The 12,540-nt window shown below is 55.1% G+C and overlaps 1 protein-coding gene across 3 annotated transcripts in view; it reads right to left on the reverse strand.

Moving 5' to 3' along the window:
- GABBR2 (gamma-aminobutyric acid type B receptor subunit 2) overlaps positions 1-10,017 on the reverse strand; it is a 331,181-nt gene extending 321,164 nt beyond the window's left edge. Inside the window, exons 1-2 of one of the 3 annotated variants that reach the window (XM_070595867.1) lie at positions 9,683-10,017; positions 9,276-9,579 (exon numbers count right to left, since the gene is read on the reverse strand). In XM_070595867.1, the coding sequence (XP_070451968.1) occupies positions 9,276-9,422 (147 nt within the window). In that variant the 5' untranslated portion in view covers positions 9,423-9,579; positions 9,683-10,017. Of the gene's footprint in view, positions 1-9,208 lie in introns of all 3 variants that reach the window. The other 2 variants (XM_070595866.1, XM_070595868.1) reach the window with 2 other exon arrangements.
- Between the last annotated feature and the right edge of the window lie 2,523 nt (positions 10,018-12,540).

The following is a 12,540-nucleotide window of genomic DNA, read 5'->3' on the forward strand; positions in this document are numbered from 1 at the left end:
AGACCCTCAAACTCCAGCTCATAACCAATTTACTCCTCCTTTGCACACAATTCTAATATATGTGGTTATCTGATTTGGGGTCCAGACCAAAACCAGAGGAGGGCGATGTTGACCTCCAGGCTGAGATTATCCAGCTCCTGAGCCAGTCCTGACCACGGAAGGATAAAGAGCAGAAGCTTCCAGCCCAGGAGCAGGGAGCCTGGACTAAACCTTGCTGTTCAGGGGAGCCCAGGGCACCTCTTTATTCCCTATACCCAGACCTGCCGCTAGATCACCTGGCTCCCAGAGGCTGACAACTTCGCTTCATTCCCACAGTTCCCACTAGGACCAGAGCCCAGCCCAGCCTGTCTTGGCTCTCACGCTCCCTGGAGCGGGGAGTGGGATATCAGAACCCGATTCCTATGCCCGCCAACTGCTGATTAGAGTATTGCTCCAATGAACTGATCTCCTGAAACTATAATACTTCTCAGACACTGAGCAGGATTTCTTTCCTAGGCTTTGACGGCCCTCGGAGGATGCTGTGTAGGTTTGTCAGGGGACAGGAGCCTGCCATCAGCTTTGCACATCATCTTCCATGGGAACATCCAACACGTTTCCTTTCCCCTTGCACTCCACAACTACTGGGCCCCCAAAAGCCCCAAAGAAGCTCTAAAGAGCAAGCAGGAAACTCACCCCACATGGCTTGGCGTACAAAGCACTTGGTCAATTTGTTAAAACTACGCCCATTAATCCTCTTAGAACCGGAGAGCTGGGTTCCAGGCTTTTCGATCTATTTCTTGGTTCAGTAAATATTTATTGAGTTCCCGCTCTGTGCCTGACCCTGAGATAGTGCCTGGGCGGGGGGAGGGGGCACCAAGGAGCCAGACACACCCAGCGCCTGCGCTCATGGTGCTCACAAGGGAGCACGGAGCCTCAGTCCAGCGGCACTTCAGAGAGAGGAGCAAAGCCCTCCTGAGGTCCCGGCAACCAACCTCGCTCCAGGACAGACGGCAACCCCATCTGGGGCTTGCGCCCACAGTCCACCCAGGCACACCTGCTGCTTCCTGGAAGAGAGGACAGAGAGGAAGGCCTCTCGCCAGGCTCACAGCACACGGTTACATAAGGAAAGCGAATAAGAATAGAATAAAGGAGCAGGCGAATGCAGATGCTCACTGGGTAAACCATGCCATTTAATTTTCTCACCTTCCTAGAACCAAAGTAAATAACCAGAAAAGTAAGCCATAAGAAGTCACTTATGTTTCATTCCCACACCACATGGAGAATGACCAAGCAGCTGTCTCCAGTGGAGGATGCCTTCCCAGCATCCTCTGCTGCCCCCACCGTGACTGGGTCATGCTACGTGTAATGGTTCCTGTCTGTCTTCACCACCTGTTCAGACAGTGAGCTCCTCAAGGACGGGCTCTGTGTCACATCCCAGAGCTCAGAACAGGGCCTGACAGAAAGTTCTCTCAATCAGAGCATGCAGCACTGGGGCATTGGAGCAGAAACAGGCATTGTCTGTAGCAGCCGTCTAGGTGGGCCACTCAGATCTCCTTTGAAGAGGGAACTACAGGAGGAGGGCAGTCAGCTAACAGCCCTCAGCTGTAGCTTCAAGATCTGTCACAGCATTTAATTAAGCCAAGGACACAACCTCCCCAGGCAGCCCGCAGCCAATGACTGAGTTGGGGAAGGACTCTAGAGCCTGGCTCTTCTGATCCAATACAGGGCCCCCGTAATGGGCAGTCTTTGCTCTGGAGCACCCCATGGGCCAGCCAAGATTTTCCGAGAGCCGCATCCCAATCTGAGCCTCTTCCTACCCAACGCTCCTTCCTCTCCGTCTCCTTCCACAGGCGTCTGAACAGCATCGTGGTCGGAGGGGTTCCCTACCTCCCTACCTACAGGTATAACCCCAAGAGTTCTTGTACTTGTACATCCACCTTGCATTTACTTCCTGAAGGACCAAAATGACAAGTGTCCACGACATCCACATGCTCCTCTTTATAACCCAGCCTCCTCTGAAGTTAGGTTGGCCAATGACTATTTCTGGTCAACGAAATATGAGTGGAAATAATATAGGTCACTTCCAAGTAAAGATGGTTAAAAATCCAGTGTGCCCTCCCCTGGCCTCCTCCCTACCCTCCTCTTCTTGAAGCCACAAGAGAGGGGAGTCACAACATAAAAGCAGCCTGGATCCCTGTGTTCTTGCTTGGAGGAGAGCCACCCAGGAGGACCTCTGACACACATTGGGCTTTGGGTGAGCAATATATCAAGTTTACTGTGTTGAGTAACAGAGATTTGGGGATTTGCTTGTTAATGCAGCACAGCCTTGTCCACCCGGATTAATAAAAGACATATACCCTACACACACCTTCGTTCAGCACCTCTAGATGCACCACTCTCCTACTCATCCAGCTTGCTAGTTTCCCTGCCGAGAGCTCAGTTCTCTGCACAAAAACGTGAATGTTACCCTGTGCCCACAGGAAGGGAGGCCAATCACACAAAGAAGACCTCTTTAAAGATGAAGTTAACAAGCTAAAACTCTGAGCCCAATACCCAGCACTAAATAGGCCCTAGTGTGTTAGTTCCACCCACCACCCCAAGGGTGCCTGAGTAGGTCTGAGGAACTGGTGGGGAGCTGGGATGGCCAAGGTCATTGCCTTCATATTGGGGAAGCTTAGGGGTCAGTGCTGGCGGGACCATGTAGAAGGCGGCTACAGCTTAGAAGTCAACATAATCCTGAGATGTGGGGTCACCTAAGCCCTATGGTGATGGAGCAGTGGGAAGAACGAAGAGAACTAGACAAGCCATTCACTCTATGGGATGCTGATTCAGAAAGTGGATTCTGATGTACTCGCTTACAGTCCGGCTCAGCAAACGTCCACTGATGCCCACTGCATGTCAGGCCCTGTGAGACACGGGGAATCAGACGGGCCCTGCCCTCCCGGAGCTACGGCCCAGTGGGGGGGAAGAGACAATATGGCCAGGACACACACAGAATGAAGACGTGCGGGGAGATGCACATTAGTAAAGATCTCAGTGCTCCCACCCTCCTTCTCCAACACCCCTCTCGGGAACGAAGTGTTGGAAAACAAGATTACACATCACAGTGCTTTACGTTTACACCGTTTTGAGGTTCCACATCCATTACAGTCATTCCTTATACCAGCCCTGTGAGGTCAGCATAATTATCACCAAACAGAACAGGAATAACGACAACGGTGACAACATGGCAGCGAGTATTTTCGGAGCGCTCACCAAGTACCAAGCGTTGATTTGATTACTTTACCTGGATGGTCTCATTTGTCCCCCTAGAAGGCAGTCAGCATGTTAACCCTATTTTATAGATGAAGAAATGGAGGCAAAGTGGCCTGCCTAAGGTCACCAAGCAGGTAAGTGGTACCCAACGGGGATACAAACCCACGTCTCCCGACATGTTGAGGGGCTACCCAAGAGGTGTGAGGAGTTCGGGGAGCTGAAGGAGAGGGAGCTCGCCATTCTGTGCCCAGCCTCACCCCTGCAGGGATGCTTTCTGCTCATCCCCTACATTGCATCTGATCCCAGTGACCGTCCTGCCTACCAGACACCCCGCCCCCCATGCTCCCCTCCGTTGCTCCTCCCACCCTGTCAGGACTCAGAGCAGCCCATTCTCCTCCACATCACCCCCTACTGCCCCTCTGTCTCTACCCAGGCCTCAGCATCTCTCCCTTCAACTTACTACAATAGCTTCCTGGCTTCTCGGCCTCCAGGCTCATCTGTCTACCATCCACCCTCTACATTCCTACGGGCCCCAATCATGTCACATCCATGTTCAAAGACCTGCCACGGCTCCTCACGACTCCAGAATAAAGTCTAACCTTCGTGACACGACATTCGAGGCCTACCACACCCACCACCAGGTTAGCCTTTCCTCCACAAATCCAGTACTCAGGTAAAACCAGAACAAGTCAGTGCTCCCCAGACACACCTCAGACTTTGTTGCCTCCATCCTTTGATCTTGGGGACCCTTCCTGGGATCCACCTCCATCTCCCGGAGCCCCTGCCTCTCTCTATCAACACTATATTCACCCTTCCAGGCCCATCTTGACGTCCCCTCCTCCAGAAGGCCTCTCTTGACCTAGATATGATCTTCTCTTTCTCTTAATGCCCCTGGCATCTAGTGTTTCTTTCTTGAGTTTAGCATTTCCCGAAAGCCTGCCTTTGTGGACATGTGTGATCAGATCCAGCTGGCATCCACACCCCTTTAAGCACCTCTGATGTCCTTCAAGGAGTCCCGTCTTCACTCTGTGTTCATGTGGCTGGGCGGGGCTGACCTCACCAAACCCTCCCTCCCCGAAAGGATGGCGGATGTCCCAGGCCCATCGGTGTCGTGTGATTGGTTCAGGGATGGACACACAACCCAATTCAAGCCAATGAAAGCTAAACTTGAGATTTTTGCTGAAACAGTTGGGAAAGAAATACTCTTCTTCCTGGAGTTTCTAAACAGGGTGTGTGCAAACTTGCAGCTGTTAGGGGCCATCTGTGCCGCCACCTGGGGAGAACCTGCCAGAGTGAAGCCAAACACAGAGAAAAGGAGAGCCAAGAGACAGAGAGAGAGTTTTTAAGACATCATTTGAGTCCCTGGATTCAGCCATGCCTGAAGATAGCCATCTCCAGGATTTTTCAGTCATGTGACCCAGTTAAGGTTGGGTTTCTGTCACTTGCAACAAGAGTTCTAAGCAATACACCTACCAAAGGCCAGGTACCATGCTGGGCAGTGTGGCTATGACCACAAAGAAAATGAGACCTCATCCTGAAAGAGCTCATTTTAGTTCTAAGAACCCCTGTGTTGAGACATAATGCACAAACCATAACATTCATTCTTTTAAAGTGTACGATTCTACGCTTTTTAGTGTATCACAGGATTGTGAATATACTAAAGTGGCCGCCGCAAGCACTTTCTATCTTGCATTGACAATGACCAACATGTGCTTGCCCTGTTCTCCCCCTCGCACCAGCTGCCCCTCCTGAGCCCAGGGCTGTCTTTTCCTCCTTTCTGCAGCACAGCAGCTGCAGCACAGCAGCTGCAGCAGGCGCTCGATTAATGCCTGCTAAGCTGAACTGAGACCGCCTCGAAAAGCTCGGCCTCCATCCAGCCGTCGTCTGGGTCCTTTCTAAGGCACAGTGAATGAGAGGACAGATATTTGGCAAAGCCGCCCAAGTGAAGGATGTGCTCTCTGAGCCCCAGGTTTTCTCAGCTGGATCCCTCATCAGGGTGGACTTCCTGACAGGTGCACACCCGGAATGTGTCCACTGGCTCCCTGAACTTTTCCTAAGTTTATTACAGGATAACTTAAAATAGTAACAACTGAGAAAATACATAAATCCAACAAGAGGGGAAAGATTTAGCACGTCCGGTGCACCTATGGGATAGAGTTACAGCTGCTAAAACTCATCTTTGCAGACAGGATTTGAGGACGTGGGGAAAAACCCATGACACAACGTTAAAGGAACGGGACAAATGTAAATATAAAAGGGCACATAAAGTAAGGTCTCAAATACATAAAAGAGTAAACACCAGCAATGGGAAGGGAACAATGCTAATTATTATCTTGGTGTAGGTGGATGATGGGCAATTATTATTTTTTTCATGCTTCTCCATAGTTTTCAATTTTTCTAAAATGAACGTTACTTTAATCAAATCAGAGAAGCCAATGTTATTTTTAAACTCATTCTTTGGTTATGATTTAATTTTATTAATGTGGCTACCAAGGAATGAAAAACAACCACATGGAGAACATTTCTGAATCCCCTGCAAAACTTTTTTGTAAAAAAGACATTGTCCCTCAGATTCTTCTAATCAAACTTGTAAGTTTAATCAAAAATGTAATCCAGGGGCTGGCGCTGTGGTCGAGTGGTTAAGTTCGCGCGCTCTGCTGCAGGTGGCCCAGTGTTTCGTTGGTTCAAATCCTGGGCACGGACATGGCACTGCTCATCAAACCACGCTGAGGCAGCGTCCCACATGCCACAACTAGAAGGACCCACAACAAAGAATATAATATAACCACGTACTGGGAGGCTTTGGGGAGAAAAAGGAAAAAAAGAAAATCTTTAAAAAAAAAATGTAATCCACATGTTTACCCTTTTACCTTGACTGCCAGGAAGCTCAGAGCTAAAATTTAATACTCAAAAATGCACGAACAACCTTAGCCCAGGTTCTTGGTACAGTAACTTCCACGCTTCTGTATGGTTTCTGATGCTTCCTTTCCTCTGTATTTTCAGTCATCGTACCTGTATTTTTATATACTCAAATCTTCCTTGAAATACATAAAGAAGTATTTGCTGAAGTGATTTGAGGTACCCCAGAGAAAAGAGGTCCTGGCTGGCAGGTGCTCTGCTGGGATGTTTCATTTTTACAAACGCACGGCACTCAGTGGGCCTTTGAACAATCTATCGCTATTCCAATTACACTAGAGGGTTAGTCTGGATAAATGTATGCAGGAGACCCCTTATTGCGACAGACTGTCCCAATGATCGGATTAACCCATTCCTTGCGAAATTTCTACTCCTTCAAGTCTGTGTTGACTGGCTCGTCACAGTTTCTGGCCACTGACTGACAGCAAACGTCAGCAAGTCAGCCCAAATTCATTCACCACGTCCATTGTGTCTTCAAGTCTGCAGACAAGTGACACAGCCAGAAGTGGTTAGGGAATCCACACAACCCACAAGGACAGCCCGGGCCTCAGACCCACTCATGTCACGGTGGATTTTGCTCCAGTGACCCAGACTGATCTTGCTTTTACCTCGGCTCAGAGAGAACGCACCTCCACTCTAAAGACAGGCCACTTGAAAAAATCAAGTATCATATCTCCTGTGCCTTCTCCCAAACGCGACATCTCATGGCAGGAGATAACACATTTATTGGATTGTAAGCCAGAATTCCTTTTTTTCTGGTGATAACTTCACTGACTCTTCGTGAGACTTCAAAAGCAAGAAAAACAAATAAGCAGTCTTAATATTTTCGTTGTGACCATTTTATCACCTCCAAAGTCACAACGTCTTGTGAATCCATGCCAGAGGAAAAGGAAGGAGGGAGGCAGGAAACATTTATTAAGCGCTTACAGCATGCCAGACCGGGCACTGGTGGCTGAGCCGGCCAGCTCAAGGCATTTTCCACTCTGGCCTAACTCCCTTAAGCTCACATCACCGGCCTGCAGGGGACATATAATAGTCCCACTTTTTCAGATGTGGAAATCTAGGCTTAGAGAGATTCCACACCTCCATCAAGGTCACCCAGGGAGAAGATAACTGGTCCAACCCGATCCAACCCGGCCCAAAGCGCACGCTCTGAGCCCCTCCAAAGGCCAGGATGCTTCCCTGTTTGGAAAGGCCGAGCTCGGGCCTCCTTCCCACCCTCCCCACACATCCCCACCACTGAAGGGCCTTCTGCCGGCCTCATCCTCTCGACTTCCGGCCCTCTCGCTCAGAAAGTCATCAAGACACACTTGGAAAATAAAACGTAAAAGCTTCAGCCGGCACCCTGAAGCCATGCGCCCATCCTTGTGCGGCCACAAACAAGCCCATGTGAAATCTTTTTCAGAGAAGCTTTCTGAAGGGAATAAACGGGTGATGAAAACATTGTGCAGCTGACAATATCTGGTGATGATGCAAGCAGGGCTGCCCTGTCTACAAACGGTTAGGTCTCCAAAAGACCGGCTCTCCGCGTCCCTTCCGAAAGAATATATGTATGTGCGGAAGCAACAGAGGGACGGAGCGAGAAGCCACGCCGCGGTATGTCTCACCGCCCTGCCCTCTCCATTCCTGTGCGCTGGACAAGTGCCCCCAAGAACTTGAAACGTTCGGGCAAAGATGAGGGCGATAAGAATGTCATTCGGAAACGGTTCCAAACCCGGGGTTGCTCTGCACAGCCACCAGCTCGCATCCTCCCGGGGCAGAGGAAGCCTCTCGCTGGCAGCAGCCTGAGCGAACTGCCACCAATGCCACCCGTTCCTTCACCTTTTATTTACAGCGCAGAGGAGGCTCGTTCATCAGGGAAGGGGGGAGGCGGGGAATAAGATGCAATCCAGATTTCTGCTCTCTCTCCGGGGACGAAAAAAGGGTCAGACGGAGACGGAAGTGGAAGCCGTGCTGCAGGATCAGTGCGGCGGCGCGACCCTCCTGTCCGAGAGGGTCTGCACCCGGGCTCCAGCAGAAGCTCCCAGGGAGCCCCGGGAAGCCGGGGTCAAGCCCAGCGCCTCGGAAGAGGCGCCAACCGAGGGTGCTGCACAGGAAATCACTGCCCCCTGCAGGCCGCGTCGCAGACGCTGCGGCCGGAGCGTCGGGGCTCCCTCGGTCCGGAAAAACTCGCAAACCCGACCACGCGCGGCCGGCGCTCGCTCCTCCAGGGCCCCTCGGCGCACCCCAGCCCCGGGCTGGCGGAGGAGGCTCGCGCTGCGGCTTCAACCCGAACCCAAGCCGAGGGTGTGGGGAGGGGGCTTGAGATGGGAAGCTCTTGGCCCTTCGGCTCCCCTGAGAGAAGGAGGCCGGGAGGGCAAGCCCCGCGGCTGCGCTCCAAGTCCGAGCTTCAAGTCTGCGCCCGGAGAAATTGCGCCTGCAGCCGCAAGGCCCACGGCAGCCGCGCGGCCGGACACCCCCGCGCGGCCGGGGCGAGACCTGCTGAGGTCCTTCTCTGAGCAACTAAACCGAGGGGGAGTCTCCTCCCAAAGCTGCTCCGGCTACAGGCAGCGCTGGGCACATCCAGGCGGCAGCGCTGCAGAGCCGGCGGCCCCACACCTGCCCGCGCCCTACGGCTCCGAGCAGCTGGCGCGCACCATGCGCCCAGCCCTGCTGCGCGCTCCGGCCCCTCGGGTCCCAGAGCCCTCCGGACCTCAAAGCGCGGCGGAGCTTTCCTGGGGGCCTGCGAACAGGCCCGTGGCCTCTGTAGCCTCGGGTGGCCCAGTTTGCAGTCAGTGCGCCTGTTCCTCCCACTCAGCACTCCACAGCCCCACCAGCGGGACCTGGGCAGGGGCAACCACTGCAGGCCTTTTGGGGGTTCCAGTCTCCACTCCTCTGATCAAATGAAACCCTAGTCTTCTGTCCCACACCCTACACACATACAATCCCAGAGGTGGGAGATGCTCAGCAAATCCTGGCACCAGCTATGCTAGCTAAGCCTGGCGGGACCCCGGGGGTGAGCACCGAGCACCAGTCCGCGGTGTCCTCGGCAGGCACGGACGGGTCAATCAGGGCTTACCTCTGTCCAACACTCCCTCGCCCGTCGCCCCCCACAGCCCCGACGGCGCGGGCAGCCGGACGCTCACCTCGGTGTCGTAGAGCCGCAGGTCTAGGAAGTAGGGGCGCAGGAGCGACTCGTTGCGGATCTGCTCGATGGCCAGTTCCACGGCAGGGAGCACGCCGCGCCCGATGCTGCCCTTGGCCACCTCCTTGGTGAGCGGCATGAGGCCCATGATGGAGAGCGGCGGGCTGCTGGGCGGCGGCCGGGGGGCGCCCCGCGCCCAGCCCCAGGCCCCGGGCGCCAACGGCAGGAGCAGCGGCAGCAGCAGGAGCAGCAGCAGGCGCGCGGGTGGTGGTGGCGGCGGCGGCGGCGGCCCGGGCTGCCCGGAGCTCCGCGGGGAAGCCATGCCGCGCCGCGGGCTGCGGGCGCCGGCTCACTCGGCCCGCATGGCCTGGCCCGGCCCGCCGCCCCGCGCCAAGCTCTCCCCGCGGCGCCCGCGCAATGGCGCCGGCCCCGGCCCCGGCTCCGGCTCGGGCTCCGGCTCCTGCTCGGCTCAGAACGGCCGCGGCGGCGGCGGCAGCGGCGGCGCCCGTGACGGATCAATCACGCCGGGAAGGGGTGGGAGCGAGCGGAGTGCGGGAGGCGGGGAGCGAGCGAGCAAACGCGGAGAGGGGGGCCGGCGTCTCCGCGCGCGCCTCTCCCCGGCGCGGCCGCCTAGAACCGGGCCGCCTCCGCCCGCCCCCGTGCGCGCTCTGAGCCGCTCTCCCGCTCGGAGCTGCTCGGCGACAGCCCCTGGAGCCTGGCCGGGGGGAGGGCGGGCGGCAGGAAACGCGGGAGGCGAAGGCGAGGCTGCTCAGCGGCGGCTCGGGCCGCCTCCGGGGACGGGGACGGGCCGTGCGCGCCGGGGGAGGGGGAGGCGCCGGCGCTGCGGCGGCCGCGGGGAGGGCCGCCTCCCCAGCACACGCACACACGCGCCCCCGGCCCTCCGCCGCGCAGGTTGTCGCTGCCCGCCGACCGTCGGGGACCTGAGCGCCTGGGGACAGCGATCCGAGGACAGAGGACTGCGTGCTGGCACACGCAGTGGCCGCCGCCGCTTCGCCCAGCGCTTCCTGTAGCACCTGCACGGTGGTTTGGGACTGCTTCTCGGAGGTCTGGCTGGGAAGGTCTGGGCTGCGAGCGCGCCACGGAGGCGTCCTAGAGGCACCTGCAGCCTATGCTCTCCTGCACTGCGCCGGGCCCGGGGGACCCTGACCGGGTCGAAAGGGGCAGCTCAAGACGCCGCCTGCGCTGGAACACGCCTTGGTGCTAGGGTGTCCAGCCCTTAGGGCCTAGGCTGAGAGCGGCTCCCCTTCCCCAAAGGGCAGCGCCCTTCGCCAACCCCAGAGGAGCATGGGGTCCTCACCTCGCGTGTGCTACCGCCCCCTCCAGGCATTTGACCTCTCCACGTCCCCACGCCCAAGGGCTCCGCCCTAGAATTCTCCCGCGGGTCTGAGCACGGTCCTCAGGCCACAGCGGATCCGTGCTCCCCTCGACTTGGCCCTCCCTCTGCCGGGTCGCACTGGCTGCACTGCTAACCTTACGCAAAGCAGCCCTGTGATCCAACCTAGACCGCTGGGCCCCGTGTGCCTCTCGGTGCTTGAAGAGTAGGAATTGGAAAAATTCCAAGGAATGATTACTGAGGGGGACACAGTAGGACATCAAATCAGAAAATAGCCGTGAGCCTGAACCAACCGTTATGGGCCATATAGACGACCTTGTAACAAGGTTGGGAGTTAAACCTTCACTGAACACTTCCTACGTGCCTTATAATGTAGTCCTCACCACAGCCGTATGACTAAGTACTGTGTTTATCATCCTCCCTTTACAGATGAATACACTGAGGCTCAGAGAGGTTCCATAGCTTGTCAAAGTACACAGAGCTACCAAGAGAGGACTGGAACCCAGAGCCAGCAGGAGCTCTGTAGAGTACAGTGGGAGCCTGGATGGGGAAGAGCTTCGCCTGCGGGAGGGGCACTGCCCTAACTCTCGATTGTTCTGGACCTCGATTCCCTTGGGCATGTGGTGAAGGAGTTCACAGATGATGTCCACAGACTCGCTCTTCTGGGCTGAGGCAGGGGCAGCCCTGTATGACAGGCTAGGTTGTCAGGAAGCGTGTGGATCGACAGAGGAGGCTGAGCCCGACTCCTGGAGAGTACCTTGGACAGCTCCAGGGGAACCAGGCCAAATTCGCCCTGCCCCAGCTCCTCTTTCTAGGCTTCTGCAGACACCAGCTACATCCCCGGCTCCTCTGAGCATTTCCTTCACCCGAAGCCAGAGGGTTTGCATGGGCCGAGCTCACCTGAGCATCTCCACCAAAAACCTGGTCCAGAGGATGATGGAATCCCCAGACGCTCACTCAGCTGGTGTCTCACTTGACATCACAGACCTCCTCTAGTCACAGACTTCTGGTATCTGCCATTCCTCAACCTCTCAGCTCAGGTTTCTGAATGAACATTTTCACTTTTTTTCTTTTTTTCCCTTAGTCATTTGTGTTTTCCTTGTAAGCCCTGCCAATATGGAGTATCCGCTAACACCTACATCTGGGAATAAGTCAAAAGCTGGGATAACTTTGCTTGACATTTACTAAGTGGTTGAAGGCCCTGCTTGGCAACCTGCCTTTCAGCCCCTCTGTTTCCACTAATGGGGTGACTTGGCCCGAGACACGTGGCCTAGGACCAGCCCTGACCCGAGGAGCAGGAGCCTCAGTCTCCATCAGCCTGGCTCCAGGCCAGTCTCTGAGCTCATACCCCATTTCTGACGCCTGGGCAGCCCTCTGCTTCCCATATCCTACCCTGGCCTGTGTTCCAGTTTGGGTAACTGGATCCCTGGCTTGCTTCCTGGGACTGGGTTCCTGCCTCGGTCACCAGCCTTGAGTTTCTGTTCCTCTAGAGCTGGAGTCTAGCCTCTTGGTTATAATAATCATTCATTCCTTCAACCAATGTTTTGCAGCATCTACTGTGTGCTGGGCAGTGTCCTAGGAGCTGAGGATGCAGAGATAAACAAGCCAAACTAAAACCCCTGCTCTCATAAAATTGACAGTCTAGCAGAGCAAGAGAGACAATAAACAGAAATAAGAAGAAGAAGATATTTTAGTATGTCAGTTTAGGAAAAGGGCTAAGGAGGATGGAGATGGACAGGGTGGGGCTGCAATTCGAAATAGGGAGGTCACAGAAGGACACACTGAGATGAGTTTTCAGCAAAGGCTTAAGGAGGTAAGTAAGCAAGACATGCAAATAGTGTTCCAGGTGGAGGAACGGCAAGGGCGGAGGCTCCAAGACAGGAGTGTGTCTGGCATGTTCAAGGGACAGTCA

This window comes from Equus przewalskii, chromosome 26, assembly GCF_037783145.1.
Source record: "Equus przewalskii isolate Varuska chromosome 26, EquPr2, whole genome shotgun sequence".
In the NCBI taxonomy this organism is placed as follows: Eukaryota; Metazoa; Chordata; class Mammalia; order Perissodactyla; family Equidae; genus Equus; species Equus przewalskii.